At 53.4% G+C, this 16,583-nt stretch overlaps 1 protein-coding gene across 6 annotated transcripts in view; it reads left to right on the top strand.

Moving 5' to 3' along the window:
• ABR (ABR activator of RhoGEF and GTPase) overlaps window positions 1–16,583 on the top strand; it is a 255,696-nt gene that overhangs the window by 166,171 nt on the left and 72,942 nt on the right. Inside the window, exon 1 of one of the 6 annotated variants that reach the window (XM_077165431.1) lies at window positions 10,958–11,563. The exons of the other annotated variants lie outside the window; for them this stretch is intronic. Within the exon in view, the coding sequence (XP_077021546.1) occupies window positions 11,429–11,563 (135 nt within the window). The 5' untranslated portion in view covers window positions 10,958–11,428. Of the gene's footprint in view, window positions 1–10,957; window positions 11,564–16,583 lie in introns of those variants that run through there. 6 annotated transcript variants of the gene reach the window in all.

The raw sequence follows: 16,583 nt of genomic DNA on the forward strand, positions 1-16,583 counted from the left end.
GATAGGCGAGGATGTGGGTCAGCTTCAGTTCCCCCTCAGCCAGTCTTCTGGGGTGCTGCCCTTGTCGCCCCGAGCAGGGCTGGCTGGTCAGATGGCCATATTGGACACACAGAGGTAGTTTTGCTTCTGACAAGAGAGGGTGTTCTGGAACCTGAGTTCAGGCCAACCAGAGGAAAGCTAGGAGGAGAAAACTCTTGCTCCCCATCTCTGTCCTTAGGTCTCAGACCACAGGAGGGCTGAGACCCCCCGGGCGACCCTGCTTTTACCCCCTGTGAGCAGGTGTGGGAGGACCAGGGATGCTGGCTGAGGGTTGCAAGCACATGGCCAAAAGGAGTCGTTTGCTGGAGAGACAAGGGTCTTTGCCACTTCCTTCTGCGCTCCCTGCCTTTCTCCTTGCTTCCCATCCCCATTCCCTTCAGGCCAGGCAGACCCCTGTCACAGGACCTCCTGGCTGGAGATTCATCGAGTTTTAGATTCCGCAGTGAGAAGTACTGTCGGTGGCTTTCTCCTGTGAGCCTCGTCCCTGGCATAAGGGGAGATGCTCCTGCCTGCCCCTGCCCGGTTTGCCCGGTGGCTCACAAGGAAATAACTAGGTTTAAGGACTTGGAAACCTAGAGAAGTAAGAGTAATTTAACCTCCTAAAGTGTCTAGGGACCCCAGGACTGACCCTAAGAGCCATGCAGGAACTGGGAGTGGGGTGCCCGTTTATTCGCCTTGGGGGTCCTACTGAAAATCTGGGTCCCCTGCACCCCCTGCTCTTTCCCCTTCCCTCCTGGAGTGGCATTCCTGCCCTTTCTGCTGTATCTCTGGCCCCGCCTAGTGGCCGCCGGGGCCTGTGTACGCTGGGGCGCCTGGAAATCCCTGACGCCTCTCCCTGAGGGCTTGGGGGCTGTTTTGGTAGAAAAGGCGAAGGTTTCTGCTTTCTGGGCCTGCTCATTTGGCTGATCAGGACCCCTGCCCTGCCAGGCTTCCTGTTGCGCCCTTCGGAACAAAGGGGATTTTGGAACCAAATCAGGTGATTGTTCTAGTTATTCAGATAATCTGATCCTTGCCAGGTCTAGCAGCCCGGCCTAGGGACATGCATCCAACTTGCATGTTTGGAAGCCCAAGGTCTGGCCTTACCCACCCAGCGGCCCAGAGAATAGAAAGCATAAGCTTGGAGGAGATGAAGTTCTACCACTTTCTAGCTGTGAGATGCAGGAAGGGCATCTCGAACCATGACTAAATACCTGAAGAGTTTGGAGCTGGTGGAGGATGGGCTGGGGTCCTAGCGGGAGACCTGTCTCCCTGCCATGCTCAGTCATTGGTGCTGGGGTCCCCAAGATGTTTCTCATCAGCTTTTAGAGGGGTGGGGGCAAAGAGCGTTGCTAGGACCCAGTCTAGTAAAGATTTGCTGGTTAAGGAACACATCGGCTTTAACACATCAGCTGGTTAAGGAACACATCGGCTTTTCTGGGGTTGGGTTAGTTTTGTTAGTGCGGTAGTCCCAGATGAAGCCAGGACCCTGTGGTGTTGGCCCCGGGACACACTCCTCACGCCTCTCTAAAGCCTCGCTCTACTGTTCTCACCTTAGTCTGTGTCCCAGAGATGTGCAGCCTGCAGAGGTATCATGGTGAAACCTGAAGCAGGGACAAGATGATACAAACCCGTGCCCTGCAGACCCTCACTGTCCCAGGGCTGAGCAGGGTGAGGGCCACAGACCACCAGTGGCTCAGTTCACCTAAGAGTGCTCAGTGTCACCTGGGAAGGAGGCTGGGGACTCTCCATCTCAGCTGACAAGTGGGGGGGCTCAGGTTCCCCTGCCAGGACCGTGGTCTTACAGAAAACCTCACTCCCCACAGGCCAAAGACTTTTCCATCTCCCCTCCTGGGAGGTACAGTGTAAAGGGGCCACAAGATAAAGAAGATCTGGGATTTGTCCCAACTCTACCACTTCCTGGCTGTGTGGCCTGGGGGCTGTCACTCACCCTCTCTGAGCTCTACTTAGCTCATCTGTGCAGTGAAGACACTGAGAATCATTTCCACCCTCCTGACCTTTCTCATGAAGTTTCGATGAATGGCATTAGGTCGCAAACTTTCCAAGTTGTAAAGTCTAGACATATGCTATGTTCAGTGTCAGACTCCTGTGCCAGACTCCTAAGGTACCCTGAGGCAAGTCAAAGGGTGTCTTAAAATATGCCGAATTGTGGAATTTGGATTCCAGCTGGAAAGAGAATCCAAAAATAAGGGTGGAGAGGAAGTGAAATGATCACTTCCACTGTCCTTCTTATCTTCCTCCTCCTCCTCCTCTTCCTCCTCCTCGTTTAAGACCCTGATGACCCCACAAGGCAGGTGCTATTATCATCTTTATTCTCATTTAGAGGAAACCAAGGCCCGGAAGAGGTAACATAATTTGCCCAAGGTTGTACAGCCAATGGGGCCAGAGCAATTATTTGAACTTGGGTCTTCCTGATGTTAGAACCTGTGGCACATTGCCGGGTCTCGCTCAGTCACTTCCCTTGTGAAGCTTTGACAGCCTGTCACTAATTGTACTGTTGGGGACGTTCACACCGTTCCTATGGGGTAGGTCTGCCCTGTAAGATCAGGAGCCCTAGAGAGCCAGTGACTTGAGCCTGCTGTCTCTGTGGCTCCCCCAGCAGCTCCCCAGCTCAGAGACTGGTACCTAATGGGTGACCCCCTTGTGTTTGTGGAATTGAACTGAGTAGAATTGGGGTGACCAGGGAGGATAAATGCTATCTCAGGGGATGAGCTGAGAAGAATTGTTGCCTCCTCCTCTCTTCCTGGGCCTCTTCGGAAGGCTTGGAGCTTTGGTCTTGAGGTTGCAAAGCAAGAAGCTTGCTCCTGCGTGGATGGAGAGGCCACGTGGGGATCTGAGAGCATCTGAGATTGCACCCCGTTCCGCTCCCTTCAGACTGGGTGAGGCCTGAGCGGGGCACACACGAGCTTCTCAGGAAGCTCCCACCTTCCGGCAGCCAACCTCCTGGTCATGCAGCCCTGCTCCTCAGTTTCTCCCCTTTCTGGCTCCCTGGTTCCCACTGTGAAGGAAAGGAGACTCGCTAGCTTCCTCCCCTCCATGCTGGGAGCCACAGGCTTCGTCACCATTTTACTTCTACAACCACAGAGGGAGCCATCCCCAGTTTGTAGATGAAGATACTGAAGTTCAGGGTGGGCGGCGCCTTGACTTGCCCCTGTTGAGAAGTAGGTAAGAGTGGAGGCGGGATCCAAGCCCAGGTGTTTCTGCCATCCCCCCCCACACACACACATACCCCCAACTCCCACCAGACTGAGGGCCCTGGTCGGGACCCCCAGTGCCTCTGTCCCCTCTGCTCACCTGGCCCGTTCCTACTGTCACACCTGGCTCAAATTGCTCACCCTGCATTCTGTCTGCCCTCATAACGTGGACCTGGCTGAGCAGGCTTGTCCCTGTAGCTCTCACATCCTGCCTGGGACCCCCTCTCCCTCCTAGTATACTGCAATTGGAGTTCATTAATGTATTTCACGTTTGCCAATAAAGCCACTCACAAAGTAGTAATTATTCCGTAACGGTTTGCTGATCCCCTAAAGTTCCAAACACCATGGCTGCGGATGGGGAGCCATCCTTTGAGTCTTGTGTGTGTCGGGGATGGGGGTGGGGGTGGCAGAGTGACCCAAATAATCATAACATCAGGGGTTTAAAATTGCCCCGAAACACGTGCCAGGAGAGCCAGTAAGTGTCCTCACACTATCTTTGTGTTCGAGGTTTTCCTCCTCACAGAGGTGAGCCAGCCTCCAGAGGCAGGGGCTGGGGGCCTCTGGATTTGTGCTGTCCCCGGGTGCTGACAGGTGGCTGAGAACACCCCATCTGCCTGCTGGCTCTCACTTAGTTTCTCCACCAGGGGGTGCTAGCGAGGCCACAGCATCTTCCTTTGGCAGAGAAGATGCCCTTACTGCTCTCCCTCCCAGAGGGACTATAAACCACTTGCTTCTCTCGGGGCAGGGTCCATGCAGTGCTCACCCTCCAGCCTGTGTGCAGAAAGAAGGGAAAGAGTAGAGGCACTTTCACAGCGTTTACTGAGTGCCAGGTACTCTTACAGCGCTTTGTAAATATCAACTCATTTAGTCCTCATCACAATCCAGTGAGGCAGGCACCATTGCGGCCCCATTTTACAGATGTGGAAACCAAGGCACAGTGAGGTTACATAACCCACCTAAGCTCACACAGCTAGTGAGTGGTAGGGTCCCCATAAATGCTGCACTCTGCTGTCTTTCCGGAACATGAGCCTTTGCTTCCTTGCTCTTTCTGGCTGGGTAATTTTGAGCAATCAGTTAGGCCTCAATTCTCTCTGCTGTGAATGAGGACAGATACCTCCTATCTGGAAGGGCTGCTGTGGGGACTGTGGGGCTTTAACAACTACGAAGACGCTAAGTGTTGCGTCACACAGAGAACTCACTCCCAAGGCGATGGTCAAATTAGGATCTCACCCAGGAAGTGAAGCCCTGTTCTCTTGTGGGTCCCTAGCTCAGGCCATCCTTGGGCTTTTCCCTCCCTGTTGTAGCCCTGGCAGAGATAGCTCAGCTCCCAGCAGCATTCCTGCTGGGTGAAGACGACTCCAGGAGTGCTGCCCACGTTGGGTACTCAGAGGGAAAAGAGAGGCATGGAAAGGAGACCCGAGTCTCTGGGAGAGAGGTCTAGACTTGTTTTGGGTCATTCCTCACTTTGCCATGATCTGCCTGATCTGCCATCCACTTCCACTCCTGCCATAAGGGTTTCTTCCTAAAGCACTGAGCTCTGCAGGCTGGTCACTGACCCACCGCCTGGGGTTTGTGAGGCTGAGAAATAAGGAAATGATGGCAAATACAGATAAAACGGTTCCTGGCCTGCTGTGTTCGGGTCTGGTGAATGCTCTCCCCTCTTCCCAGCGTGGAAACTGCTTTCTGGTTGTGGGGTATTTCTAGAGAAGCGCTTCTCGGCCTCAGTACCCTGAGATTTGGAGCCAGATAACATTTTGTTTGTGGGTGCTGTTCTCTACATTGCAGGGTGTTTAGCAGCACCACCGGCATCTGCCTACCAGATGCCAATAGCATCCCATCCCCCCAAGATGTGACAATCAAAAATATCTCCACACATCATTAAATGTCTTTTGGGAGCAAAGTCATCTTTGGTTAAGAACCAGTAGTCTAGAGGGAGGTTAGGAAGGTAAGGATTCTAGGATAGTGGTTCTCAATGGGGAGTGGGGAAGATTTTGTTCCCCAGGGGGACATTGGGCATTACCTAAGTAGTACAAAATGGGTGCTCAGGAAACATTTGAAAGGCAGAGGCGGGAGCAGGGTTACTGGGAGATGATGGGCACAATTCCTTCTGCAGCTGGAGTGACTCCTGCCTGCCTAGGCATCTGCAGCCTGGGTTTAGTTCTCCTTGGCCCAGTATCCACTGAGCTACAGAAAATCTTCATGGAGATGGGGCTTGAGCTTCTGCCAAGGAAGTTGAGAGAGGCAGAAATAGGTGCTTTGAGCCGAGGAAACTGCACTAGCAGAGACCTGCAGGTGAGAATGTGCCTGGGCCTTTCGGGGGACGGCAAAGAGCAGAGGTTGTTTTAAAGTTGCTGGCAGTTTGATCGGTTGAGTCATCAGCAAGGCCCTTGTTTGGGCTGACTTGGTGGCTTCCTGCTGAGCACAGAGTGAACAGTGTTTTAGAAAGAGTAGTCCGCTGGCAGCCAGGAGCAGGTCTTGAAGAACACCATCCCCTGCTTAAAACCCTTCGATGCTATCCCTTTGCCCTTATGTCAAGCCCAAATCCTTAGCTGAACTTTTAAGGCCCTGCCTGACCTGACCCCTTGGTTCTTTCCTACTTCCTCTGTGGCCTTATTACCAGCCACCCAGCTAGAGTCTGAGGACCATGGGAGAGAAACTTTGTTCATTTTGTAGCATAACTTTTGCTCATGGCATTCCCCAACGCCTGGAACTTGGCCTAGCACACAGTAGGTGTTCAATAAAGGCTGATTGAATGAATGAATGACCTCTCCCTGCCCTCCCAGACTGAACCCCTGTCACGGTGCCTCACGTCGTGCTCTTCCCTCCTCTGCCCCACCAGCCTGGCTAACTCTTGTCCTGTTTAGGTGTTAGAATTAACATGACCGCCTCCAGGGCATTTGCTGGAGCAGATGCAGCTGTCTTGTGCTTCCAGCCCTTACTCTCCTTTCCCAATCGTAGCACTTGCCTCACTTCTTTATTTAACTTCTTTGGTTTTCCTTGATTACATCACTATAAAACTTCTATATTTACAGAAATATATAACACAGAAAGTGAAAGTCTCCATAAGTCCCATCCTACAGACAGAACCTTTGTTCCTTATTTTTTCCATTATATATGTATATACACCCACACACGGGATTATAGTCCCTGTACTGTTATTCAATTTGCTTTTGCTGTTTTACTTAATAAATCTTTTATGTCTTTCATGTCACTATTTAAAGATCTACCTCATTCTTTGTGACTGTGTAGAGTATTTTATTTTATGGATGTACCATAATTATTTTAGCCAATCCCCTTCTGATAGACATTGAGCTCTATTTTTGGTCTGTCATTGGTATAAACATCGCTGCAGTGAACATCTTTTGGGTATATCTTTGTACCCTTGTGGAAATGTTTTTGCAGAAAAAAAGCCCCTGAAAGTTAAAAGTGAAAGCTGGGTCAGAGGATGTAAACATTTAAAAATCACAGTAGATATTTCCATTCCAGAAGGGCTGTTCCTCGGCCTCATAGTTTTGAGCTGTACCTCTCCCCGGGGTCGCCCCTCCTCTGGCACTGCCTGGGCTCTCAACAGTCAGCACGCCCCCAAAATCATCAACTCCATGAAGGCAGCCAGTGTCCTCCCTTCTGAATGGTAGCACATGCCTGGTGCAGAGTAGGCAAGTAATAAATACTTGTCAACTGAGTGGGTAAAGGAATGATGGGTTGGAGAACGAGCCTGAGAGAAGGCCATTGGATATGGGAGCTGTAAACACCAGGATCTTTGAGAATGTGGGCTTAGCAGGTGTCAGGAAACTTAATCAGTGTCCCATTTCCCTGGGGTGGTCCACGCCCCTTTTCCTTCAGCCAATTTTTCCAGAGCTGTCTCTGCCCTTTTTCTCTTCTGTCCTCCCAGTCATGCCTCCTGGAGTTCCTTAAGGAACCATTTAACTTTTGACCTTCCTCCCTCAGCACAGGGTTCTCCCCACTGCCTGGAATCCCTTCCCCTTTTCTCAGACTCCCACTCATCCTTCAGGAAGCGGCTCAGAAGTCAACGCTCCTTGAAGCTTTTCCTCAGGTGGGATTAGTACCTTCGTCCTCTGTTCCCACGGTGGTTGGAAAATGAGAACACAGCCTTGTTTGCTCATATGGCCTCCACCTGCTGTAGATGGAGAGTGCCTTACGTGGCAGTGGCTGTGTCTCACCGATTGGCGTGCCTGCAGTGCCAGGCCCAGAGGTAAGGCGTGGGAGGCCTTCTCTGGGTATGAATGAACAAACAATCGAACAGAGAGATGGACAGACGGCATCAGGAATCACAGTGGAATGTTATTGCAGTTGTATAGGTGTAAGATGCTGCAAACCTTGGCTCAGGTGGTGGCTTTGGAAAAGGAAAAGAAGGAAGAGTCAAAGGGACTTGGTAGGAGGGATGTGGGGCCGGAAGGAAGGAAAGGTCATACGATGGCAGCCGTGCCAACAGAAGTGGACAAGCCAGAAGGGGAGGCTGGCCGAGGGAGGAGGAAGGTTTGTTTTTGGATATGCTGAGTTGCGGGGTGTCAGGAGGCCCAGCTGAGGTGCAGGTGCAAATGAGCGAGATGCTAGGACCGGAGGTACTGATCAGGCATCACTGGCTTAGTAGTGAAGGTTCATACCCTGAGAAGGGATTTCTCCAGGGGTAAAGAGCAGAAGGCTGAGGCCTGGCTCCAGGGTAGGTGACTCCACATGTGTGCAGGAGGCAGGAGAAAGAAGGGCCAGCCAAGGAGAAGAACAGGGAATGGTCAGAGACAGCACCAGCATGGTGGTGGCTGCTGAGGGGTTTGAGAAAGTACAGGTGCAGAAGTCAAGGAGAAGGAGCGGGAAGCCCCTGGCTTCAGAACACAGCAATTCTGGAGGCTTTTGGAGTGGGCTCCTTCCGTGGAGAGAAGCATCAGAGTCCAGGCTGAAGCAGGCAGAGGGTGGAGAAGAGAGGGAGGAGGCTGAGGTCCGGGCACGGAGATGGCTGGCTCAAGGCATCTGTTGGGGAAAGGGAGGGAGCACCGCTGGGACTTGTGAGTCACTTCCCCTCCACTGGGAGGATGAAGGGCCTCTGAGTGAGTTTGTGTGCCTGGTGGAGGGGCATTCTGTGTCTGGTTACTCACTGGAATTTCCAGCCAACTGGGGTGAAATGGGAGCCGAGATGCCTTAAGCAGCCTTGGTGGTGTTTGGGGGTGCGAGGAAGAAGTGGATGCTGATTCTGCCATGCCGGGAAGAGGGATAGAAATAGAGTTGGGGATATTCTAGGAGACATCTAGGCGTGTCTCATGCTCCCATGGTGGAGAAGGGACACGGGAGGGGTCCTGCGGTGTTAGGCACCTCTCCCATGCTGCCAGCTCATCTGACCTGTGGGAGCAGCATTTGAAGCCCGCAGGCCAGGAGACACAAACTGTGGCACAGAGCCCTGAGCTGGCACACTTGTGTCTTGGGGAATGCCAGTCCCAGTTGTTCCCAAGCCCTGGGAACAGATTCACCCACCCAAACCAAATGAGGAATTGTGGCTCAAAGGGCCCTTCAGATGTGCCCCGGCTATTTATAATCCAGCCAGGGCAGGGACTGGGAAAACCAGAGACTGGAGGGAGAGGGTGGGTGCGGGGTGGGGTGACCATGGTCCTGGAAGCCCAAGGGCCCCTGAGAGCCCACTCCAATCCCCCCAGCCCTCTGTTCAGTTCTGGTAGCTTGGAGGAGCCTGTTGTGAGGGCAAGTTCTTTGCTGTCAAGAGAATGGCAGGTGCCTCACCTAGGGCTCAGAGCTTGCACAGACTTTTGAGGGATGGGAATGAGAAATCTCATAGCCAATCGTCTCTCATCCCCTTCCCCTCCTCTCAGCTGAGGGGCTTAGCAAAGGACTCTTTTCTCAGTTGAGGTGCCCAGAGGAGGGGAGAGGGCATGGTACCAGGTGGTCCCAGGATGGCACGTGGCTCTAATGATGCAGGCTGTCCGCCACCACCTCTCATGTCTACTTCTGGCCTCCTTTACGAGTCTTTCACGTCCCTTGTCAGGTGCTTCCTTTGGAAGCAGTCTTGACCACTTGGCTTTTCTCCCTGTGGCCATACAGTTGTCACCTGACAGCCATGTTGGCTGGTCCTGGCCAAAAGGGTAGTAGGAGCTTGGATGAAGGAGAGAGAACTGTGAATTGGAAGCATCAGGAAAATTTCAAGTGACTCTCTGGCTGGATCCAGGGTTGGGAGGCAGGTGAGAGATGGGGGATTAGGTTGAGTGTGGACTGGAGTGTCAGGGTTCACCACCCACGATCCTGAATTTGTTCTTGTTATACCTTGTAGGTGACACCTGTCAAACAGGTTAATGAAGATAAGTGATGGGTTGATGGAGTGTGAAGCTACATTTATTTCCAGCTTGCCAGGTCCAATGCGGAAATGGGACAGAGGGACATTCAGGGAACTCCCTCACACACACACATGCACACGCGCGCACACACATACACGCACACCTCCCAACCTTCCCTCAAAGAAACAGCCAGCTGCAAAGAAAAAGGCAGCAAACCTGGCCTGGTTGCTTCATTTGGGCACCATGTTTTGTTTGTTTGTTTGATGTAAATTTTTTGCCATCATTTTAAAATTGGGAGATTTCACCTAAGAATCCAGATTTCCATCTTCTCTTTTATTTATTTATTTGTTTTTCCATCTTCTCTTAAATGATCCAAGATGGGGCAGCCTTGAGCCTGCATTCCCTCAGGCACGTCATTGGGACCTGAGTGGCAGTTCTCCAGCTTACTCACTCCCTACCTGGCTCGCCTCCCCAATTGACCTTACCTGTGCCCTTGTTGCTGCTGGGGTGTGTAACCCCTGTCCTAGATCTTGTGTTGTGAAAGAGCTTTTCCTGGGTGCTGCCTCTGAACTCCTTCTCTGTGAGAAGTGGGTGCACGTGGGCCTCAGGGCTCAGGCCCATGAGACCAGAATGTGCACTTCACCCTCTGGGTGAATTTAGCTTCTGTGAGCTCTGAAGAAGCCAAGGGCAGCAGGCGGGGAGTGGGCAGGGTTGGTGACGCCGCCGGCCCTGGGTTCTGGGGCAGGCTCTCATGGGCTCAGGCCCTGCTCCAGGGGAGACAACTCCCCAAAAGGTGGCACTGCTCATCTGAGCAGTATCCATGAGGAGGGGTGTGTCCACTCCAGGCTGTGCTAAATACCCAGGATGCTGGTCCTTGCCATTCTGACCTGGGAAGGCAGGTGGGGGTCACTCTTGCACAAAGCCTTGTTGACCCCATCCTGGTGGGGATGGAAACTGGTTTCTCACCAAGCCATGGCCTCCCCTCCCGGGCCAAGGTGTCAGAACCTGTGGCAGAGGTGACAGGGTGCTCAAGCATGCCGAGCGCTCTAAGGTGACTCTGGCCTCATGCATTTCTGGGGTTGGCCCGCAGAGGCTGTGCGGAGAAGCCGCCCCTCCCCTCGGCTGCCGCCTGGGCTCTGGTGAGGGGTTGTAAATAAAGCTTGTCTCCGCGAAGCAGACCTCCCCCTGCGCCCGGCCTGTCTGCGGCCTCCCTCCCTCCCTCCTCCGCTCTCCAGAAGCCTCCGCCAGCCGGCATGCCCGGTGACCACAGAGAGGGAACGGCTCCACCTCGCAAGTCAAGACGTGCATTTCCTGTGTATTAATAGCAAGCGCAAGGCTCGGAGTCCAGAAAGGGCGGGATTTGCGGGGCCGGGGCCGGCGGCGGGACGCTAGGGCGGGAGCTGGGGCAGCCGGCGGGAGCGCGAGGAGCCGGAGCGCGGCGGCGGCAGCGGGGCCTCCCCGCCGGGGTCCCGACAGCGCCCGGGCCAGGAAGGGGCCCGCGCGGCCGCGGACGGGGTTTCCTTTTTCCTCCACCCGGCGCCCGTTCATCTCCAGAGACAGCCCTGAAATTTCGGCGGCGGCGGCGGCGACCCCGGCCGAGAGGCGGCCGAGGCGGGCGGGGGCTGCCCTGAAGGACTCGCTTCCCCTTTCTCAGGGTGGGGACGCGCGGGAGGCGGGACCGCAGCGCGGGTGCACGGAGGGCTGGAGAGCGGCGGCAGGAAAAGGTTCATAATGGAGCCTTTCATCGGGAGCCTGTGGCCAGGTGCCAGGACTGACTCCGGGGAGGCCGGCATGCTGGTTTAGGCCTGCCCTGCGAGCTCTTCCCTCTCTCGCTCCCGGCCGGCCGCCGCCGCCGCTGCTGCGTGGACCTTGCTTCCTGTTTGCCCTGCACCGGCTCCGGCTGCCATGGAGGAGGAAGAGGAGGCAATAGGCTTTTTGGACAAGGTTCTAGAGGATGAAGATGTGTTTCTTCTGGAGGAGTGTGAGCTGGGAACCCCGACCAGCCCCGGCTCAGGGTCCCCCTTCTTGGTGGCTGTGAAGGTGGGAACGTGACACGCCCTGGATGCTTGTCGGGGAGGGGGCAGGGCTGGCAGCGCCGACTGCCGAAGCTGTGCGCGGGCAGAAATGGCTGATTTGTGCACAAACCTCGTGGCTGAGTAGAAGCATCTCACTGGGTCTGAGCCCGGCCGGCGCATGCCTGCCAGGGGATGCCAGGGGCTGCGCTCTCCTGGCAGCTGTTCCTCCGGGAGAGGTGCAGGCCTGCCTCCCCCTGGACCAGTTGTCCTCGGGGGGAGTGGCTCCTGGCTTTCCCCAGGCCAGCTGTGCCGCAGGCTTTCTGTGGCAGTGACAGGAGTCACCTGGTGTAAGCCTCTTTCCCTAGAGGAGCTGGCTGACTTGAAATTAAGAGGCACTAATTCATGTTTCCATGGTAACACTGGGGTAAGAGCTGTCGGAGTGTGGGCCAAGGGGACTGGGTAAATCTGGGCTGGGACAGGAGACCATTTGGAGAAGTCTAGAGCCAGGGGTTACTGGGCTTCGTTGAAGGGAGAGGATTGGGTCAGCTGAAGAGGGGATGGTAACAGCTGGTGGCCTTGAGCCCAGGTGGGCAAGTGATTTTCCCAAGGTGGGCATAGGTAGGAAACATCTGCTGGACCCTGGCCCACCCACTAGGGGGCTGTGGACATCCTCAGCGGCAGAAAGATTTGCATGGTGGAGGAGAGCAGGAGGGCAGTGTTTACATCAGTCACCCCCCCCCCCCCCCCCGCTCTGTGCCACCACCCCAAAGGCAGGGTTCTCCCTCAGTACTACATCAGCTCTGCCTGAGCCTGGTTTGGCAGACACCAGTCTTCCTTTCTCACACCTGGACCCAGTTCTGAGCGCTCTAACTTTATCCTGGTGCTCAATTCCTCTCAGTTCTTTGGCTGCAAGGAAGAGCCTGGGGAGTTTGTGGATTGCAAAGCAGGCTGCCTGAGAGGGAACGAGCACCCCATGGGGCCTGTCTGCCCGGGCAGCACTGCACCCCGGAGGGCATTGTGCAGTGTGCATGACTGGGGCCAGGAGGCTGGCACTGCCCCTCGATGGACCTGCTAGCCCTCCCTGTAAGATGGGATCATAGTCCTGCCCTGCCCCCACCACAGTGTGGTTCTGAGGAGGAGCTAACGGGGGTAAAAATAGACTGCAGACCCGTGTGGTAGATGATGGTGTCGATGGCTGATGGTGCGGAGTCTGGGTGGGGCAGTGGCTGCAGGCTGGGGTGGGGAGCAGAGAGGAGCTGCAATGGGAGCCTGGCGGCAGGCACTCTACGCCTTGTTCCCTCATCTTGCTGTGCCTCGGACCCCTGGGGGGTAAGTCTTGTCTCTCATTGGGCCCAGGAAGTCTGGCTGTGAACCAGGAGAGCCGGCTGGGAGCTGAGTAATGTGTGGGGTGAGGGGTATGGGGTGTGTGTGTGTGCTAATGAGCCTTCTCCAAGAAACCCTCCCCAGCCCAGAGGCAGGACAGTGTTTCTTAGGGCCCATTCACTTGCTGCCTCATGGAACCCCCTACTCTATTTCATTCTGCTGGAAACCCCAAATCTCTGCCTCCTGAATTATGTCCTTTTCTCCTTGAGGGCAGGACTTTGTTGTATTCATTGCGGAACCCTGCACAGTGCTTGCTTGCTGGGTGGTTGGTGTTCAATGAGAATCTGTGGGATGACTGAGGCTTAGTGGGGCCCACAAAGAGTGTGCCAAGTCTCTGGCCCTATTCCATCTCAGAGATGTTCTAAGGAAGTGGCACATGGATGCCAGGGGACCTAGACACCATCACACTTAAAAACACTGCCCCTCCCCTGACCCCCAGGAGTGAGTAGAAAGGAGTTTCCTTCTCTGCCTGGCTGCCCCTGTGTTCTAGACCTTGTCCCCAGCAAGGGGATGGGGCCTTTCCTGATAATTGGGAAATTCCAGGCTCCTGTCTTATCCTGAATACCTCTGGAATACCACCCCCTTCATCTACTACTTGGCCATCTATAAGACAAGCAAGTTGGGTGTGGAGAGATGGGAAGAAAGCTCATTTAGTCATTCAACAAACACTGTTAGGCTGCCTATTCCATTCAGAGCACTCTGCCTGACACAGAGGAGGAGATGGTGGATGTGGAGAGATGAGAAGGAAGCTCATTTAGTCATTCAACAAACACTATTAGGCTGCCTATTCCATTCAGAGCACTCTGCCTGACACTGAGGAGGAGACAAAGATGAACCAGGCATAGTCCTTTCTCACAAAGAGTTCACAGTTCAACTGTGAGGGGACGAGTGCACAGATGATGGGACTATAATGAGAAAGTATGAGGGCCATGGGACAAGGTCTCATAAAATGGTATCAAATTTAGAGAAGGAAAGAGCACTTCTTGTTGAGTCAGAGCTGGGCTGGGTGCATGTGTATGGTCAAGGGGCATTTCTGGAGGGTACGTTGAAGGTTCCTGGCACATTCCCATGTGTAAACTCTTATTGGCAGCTGGTAGGAATCCAAGGCAATTCTCTCTTTGCTATTACTTTACTTCAGAGGTACTTACCTTAAACAGTAGTTGTATTCCTGAGCACATGTCCAAATTCAGTCCTATAAATCAGTCTCGTTTTCGGTGTAATGTCAAAGACGCTTTATCTTCTTGTGGGTCAGATGTGAAGTTGGCAGTGTTTTTCTCCAGGACTGTAGCTGGAGTTTGCTGCTTATCTCAGCCCAGGCTTCCCTTTGAGAAAGAGTTAACAATCTATAAACTAATAATAATGAGAATACTACTAACAGTAATACCATCTCTAACTTGGTGTATAATTTCAAAAAATTTTTCTTACAGTTTTATTAAAAGGTACATAGGACTGACAGGGGCCTTATAGGAGTTGCTATTAAAGGAACTCATTTGGCTGGAAAACAAATCCTTTTGCAATGCAAATTAACCCTTTTTGGATTCCTCTGTGCCACTTGTTCAAGGATGGCCCCTAAAGCCAATATTTCACTTTCACCTGCCAGGGTCTCTTCTGCTCCCATATTCTGAGATGGCCATGCCTGTGGCCCCCACTGGCATGTTTCCCACAGCGTGGGCCCTATGTGGTGATGTGAATGATGACTTTAGGTGGCACTTGGTTATGTATTTTATTTTAGTAGCTAGGGGTGTATTTTAATGTGTATGGGAAAAAATATGAGTTGTACATCGTTCTTATGATTTCAGCTGTAACATTGGGGATAAAGCTGTGCTTTAAAAAATTCAGTTGTCATAAAGAAAAATATTAAGTAAATAATAGTGCAGTTAGTGTGTGAATATGGCAAAAACTGTGACGGTAGGGCATGTATGAATGAAGTTTGGAAACACTACCTAGACCCTACAGAGCATGCCTGAAGTTCCAGGCAGCAGGGAGCCCTGTGATGGGGTCCACCCTTCAGGAGAGTGGGGTAGCTTGGATTTGGTCTGGGTCCCCCAGCAGCTGCCCCTGACTTGTGTGCTCTAAATTCCACCGAGGAGGTGGCTGGGGAGAGTAAGAAGTGCTGCAATGTCCCTGCATTTTCTCAGCTCCAAGAGGGGCCAGCTGTCCTGAAGCTGATGCTCGGCAGCCCCCAGGGACCAGTGGCACCCATCTGAGCAGATTCCCCTGAGTGCCCCTTATGATTTGGCATGGCCCCCAAGGGCTGTGCCCTGTGAGTCACGTTCTATTGTTTGTATAGGGTCTCAGACTCTTGCCTCTTGGCCCAAGACTTTGTATCGCAGCCAGAGAGCTGGCCCTGCCTCTCCAGGCCTCAGTATTGTCTTGGTGTAGATCAAGGGTCCTAGAGCAATTACGTCTTGGCTTGACCCAGCACGAAACTTTTGGACACTTTATTTAGCCTCTGAACTCTGTAGAACTCTGGGTCAGAGCTGAACAAACCTTATCTGTAGATGTACCATTCCTACCAGAGTCACCTGACATCTTTAATTTTGGGGCTGCAGACGGACAAACTGTCCACCTGGCATGTTGTGTAAAGTGCTGGGAACGAACCAGCCCACCATGGCTGTTTTGTAAGCTCCGTTTGGGGAGGAAATGGAGACAGCGTCACTCAGAGGTCAGCTTCCCTGTGCTGTGGGACTGGCAGGCAGTAGGGCAGAGGCTGTGGAGGGTCCAGAACACTTTAGAGAACGAGGCAGCTCGTCTGGTGGACTCTGGGAGTGTGGTCACCCCTGCAGAGCTCCCTGGGGGCAAAGACTGCCACCTTCACTTTTGTATCTGTGTCTGACATAGAGAAGGAATGAATGAATGAATTGTGAACCCCCGTGCTTTAAGAGACGTGACTAGCCCCACAGAGGCTGAGGAAACATTGTGAATTTCCAGACAATTCTAAACCAGGAACATGTGGGGCCTGAGGAAAGCAAAGGGAAGATGGAAGAGGTTTTGGGTGGTAACTGTATAACAGGCCTCCTGTTAATAGGATGTGCAGAATTTAATTTCACATCTCTAAGCTCTCCATCACCCCCACCCCCATACCATCCAAAACTTGAGAGCAATTGTGTCCGAGTGGGCATGGGTGGTGGGTGGTGGTGGTGGTGGGGGAGGTAACATGTATTGCCTTTTGCAAGTGGGGCTTCGTGCACTGTCCTCAAGACCAGTATTGCAAGACTGGATTATTAATGGGAGTCTCTTAAGGGGAGGATCTTGTTGAAATGGGCTGTCGCAGAACTGAGGGGTCTCTGCACATGCCAGGGTGGGTTAAGATTTGGCATGGGCTGCGTCTGCCAATGAGTTCCTCCCTCCGATCCTAGGCCAGCCAGCTCTACAGCCTCCAGGGAGTTAAGCTCATGGTGTGTTCTAAGTAATCCACGACCTCAGGCAAATCCTTGGTGGCAAACAGTGGACTGGGAGTAGGGCACAAGAAGGAGCACTGGCTCCCAACGTGGAGGGCAAAGTTCCTATGTGTCAGGCTTGGAAGCGTGGTATACCAGGAGGCTGCCTCGGTCTGGTATTGGGGCTGGGGCCCAGCTTCAACCTCCGATCTTGTTTCTGGGAGGATGTGCTACCTGCCTGCAATGCAGACAGCTCAGGACGGGTGAGTGGGTCCACGCTCT

Source organism: Tamandua tetradactyla, chromosome 6 (genome assembly GCF_023851605.1).
Source record: "Tamandua tetradactyla isolate mTamTet1 chromosome 6, mTamTet1.pri, whole genome shotgun sequence".
NCBI classification, from domain to species: Eukaryota; Metazoa; Chordata; class Mammalia; order Pilosa; family Myrmecophagidae; genus Tamandua; species Tamandua tetradactyla.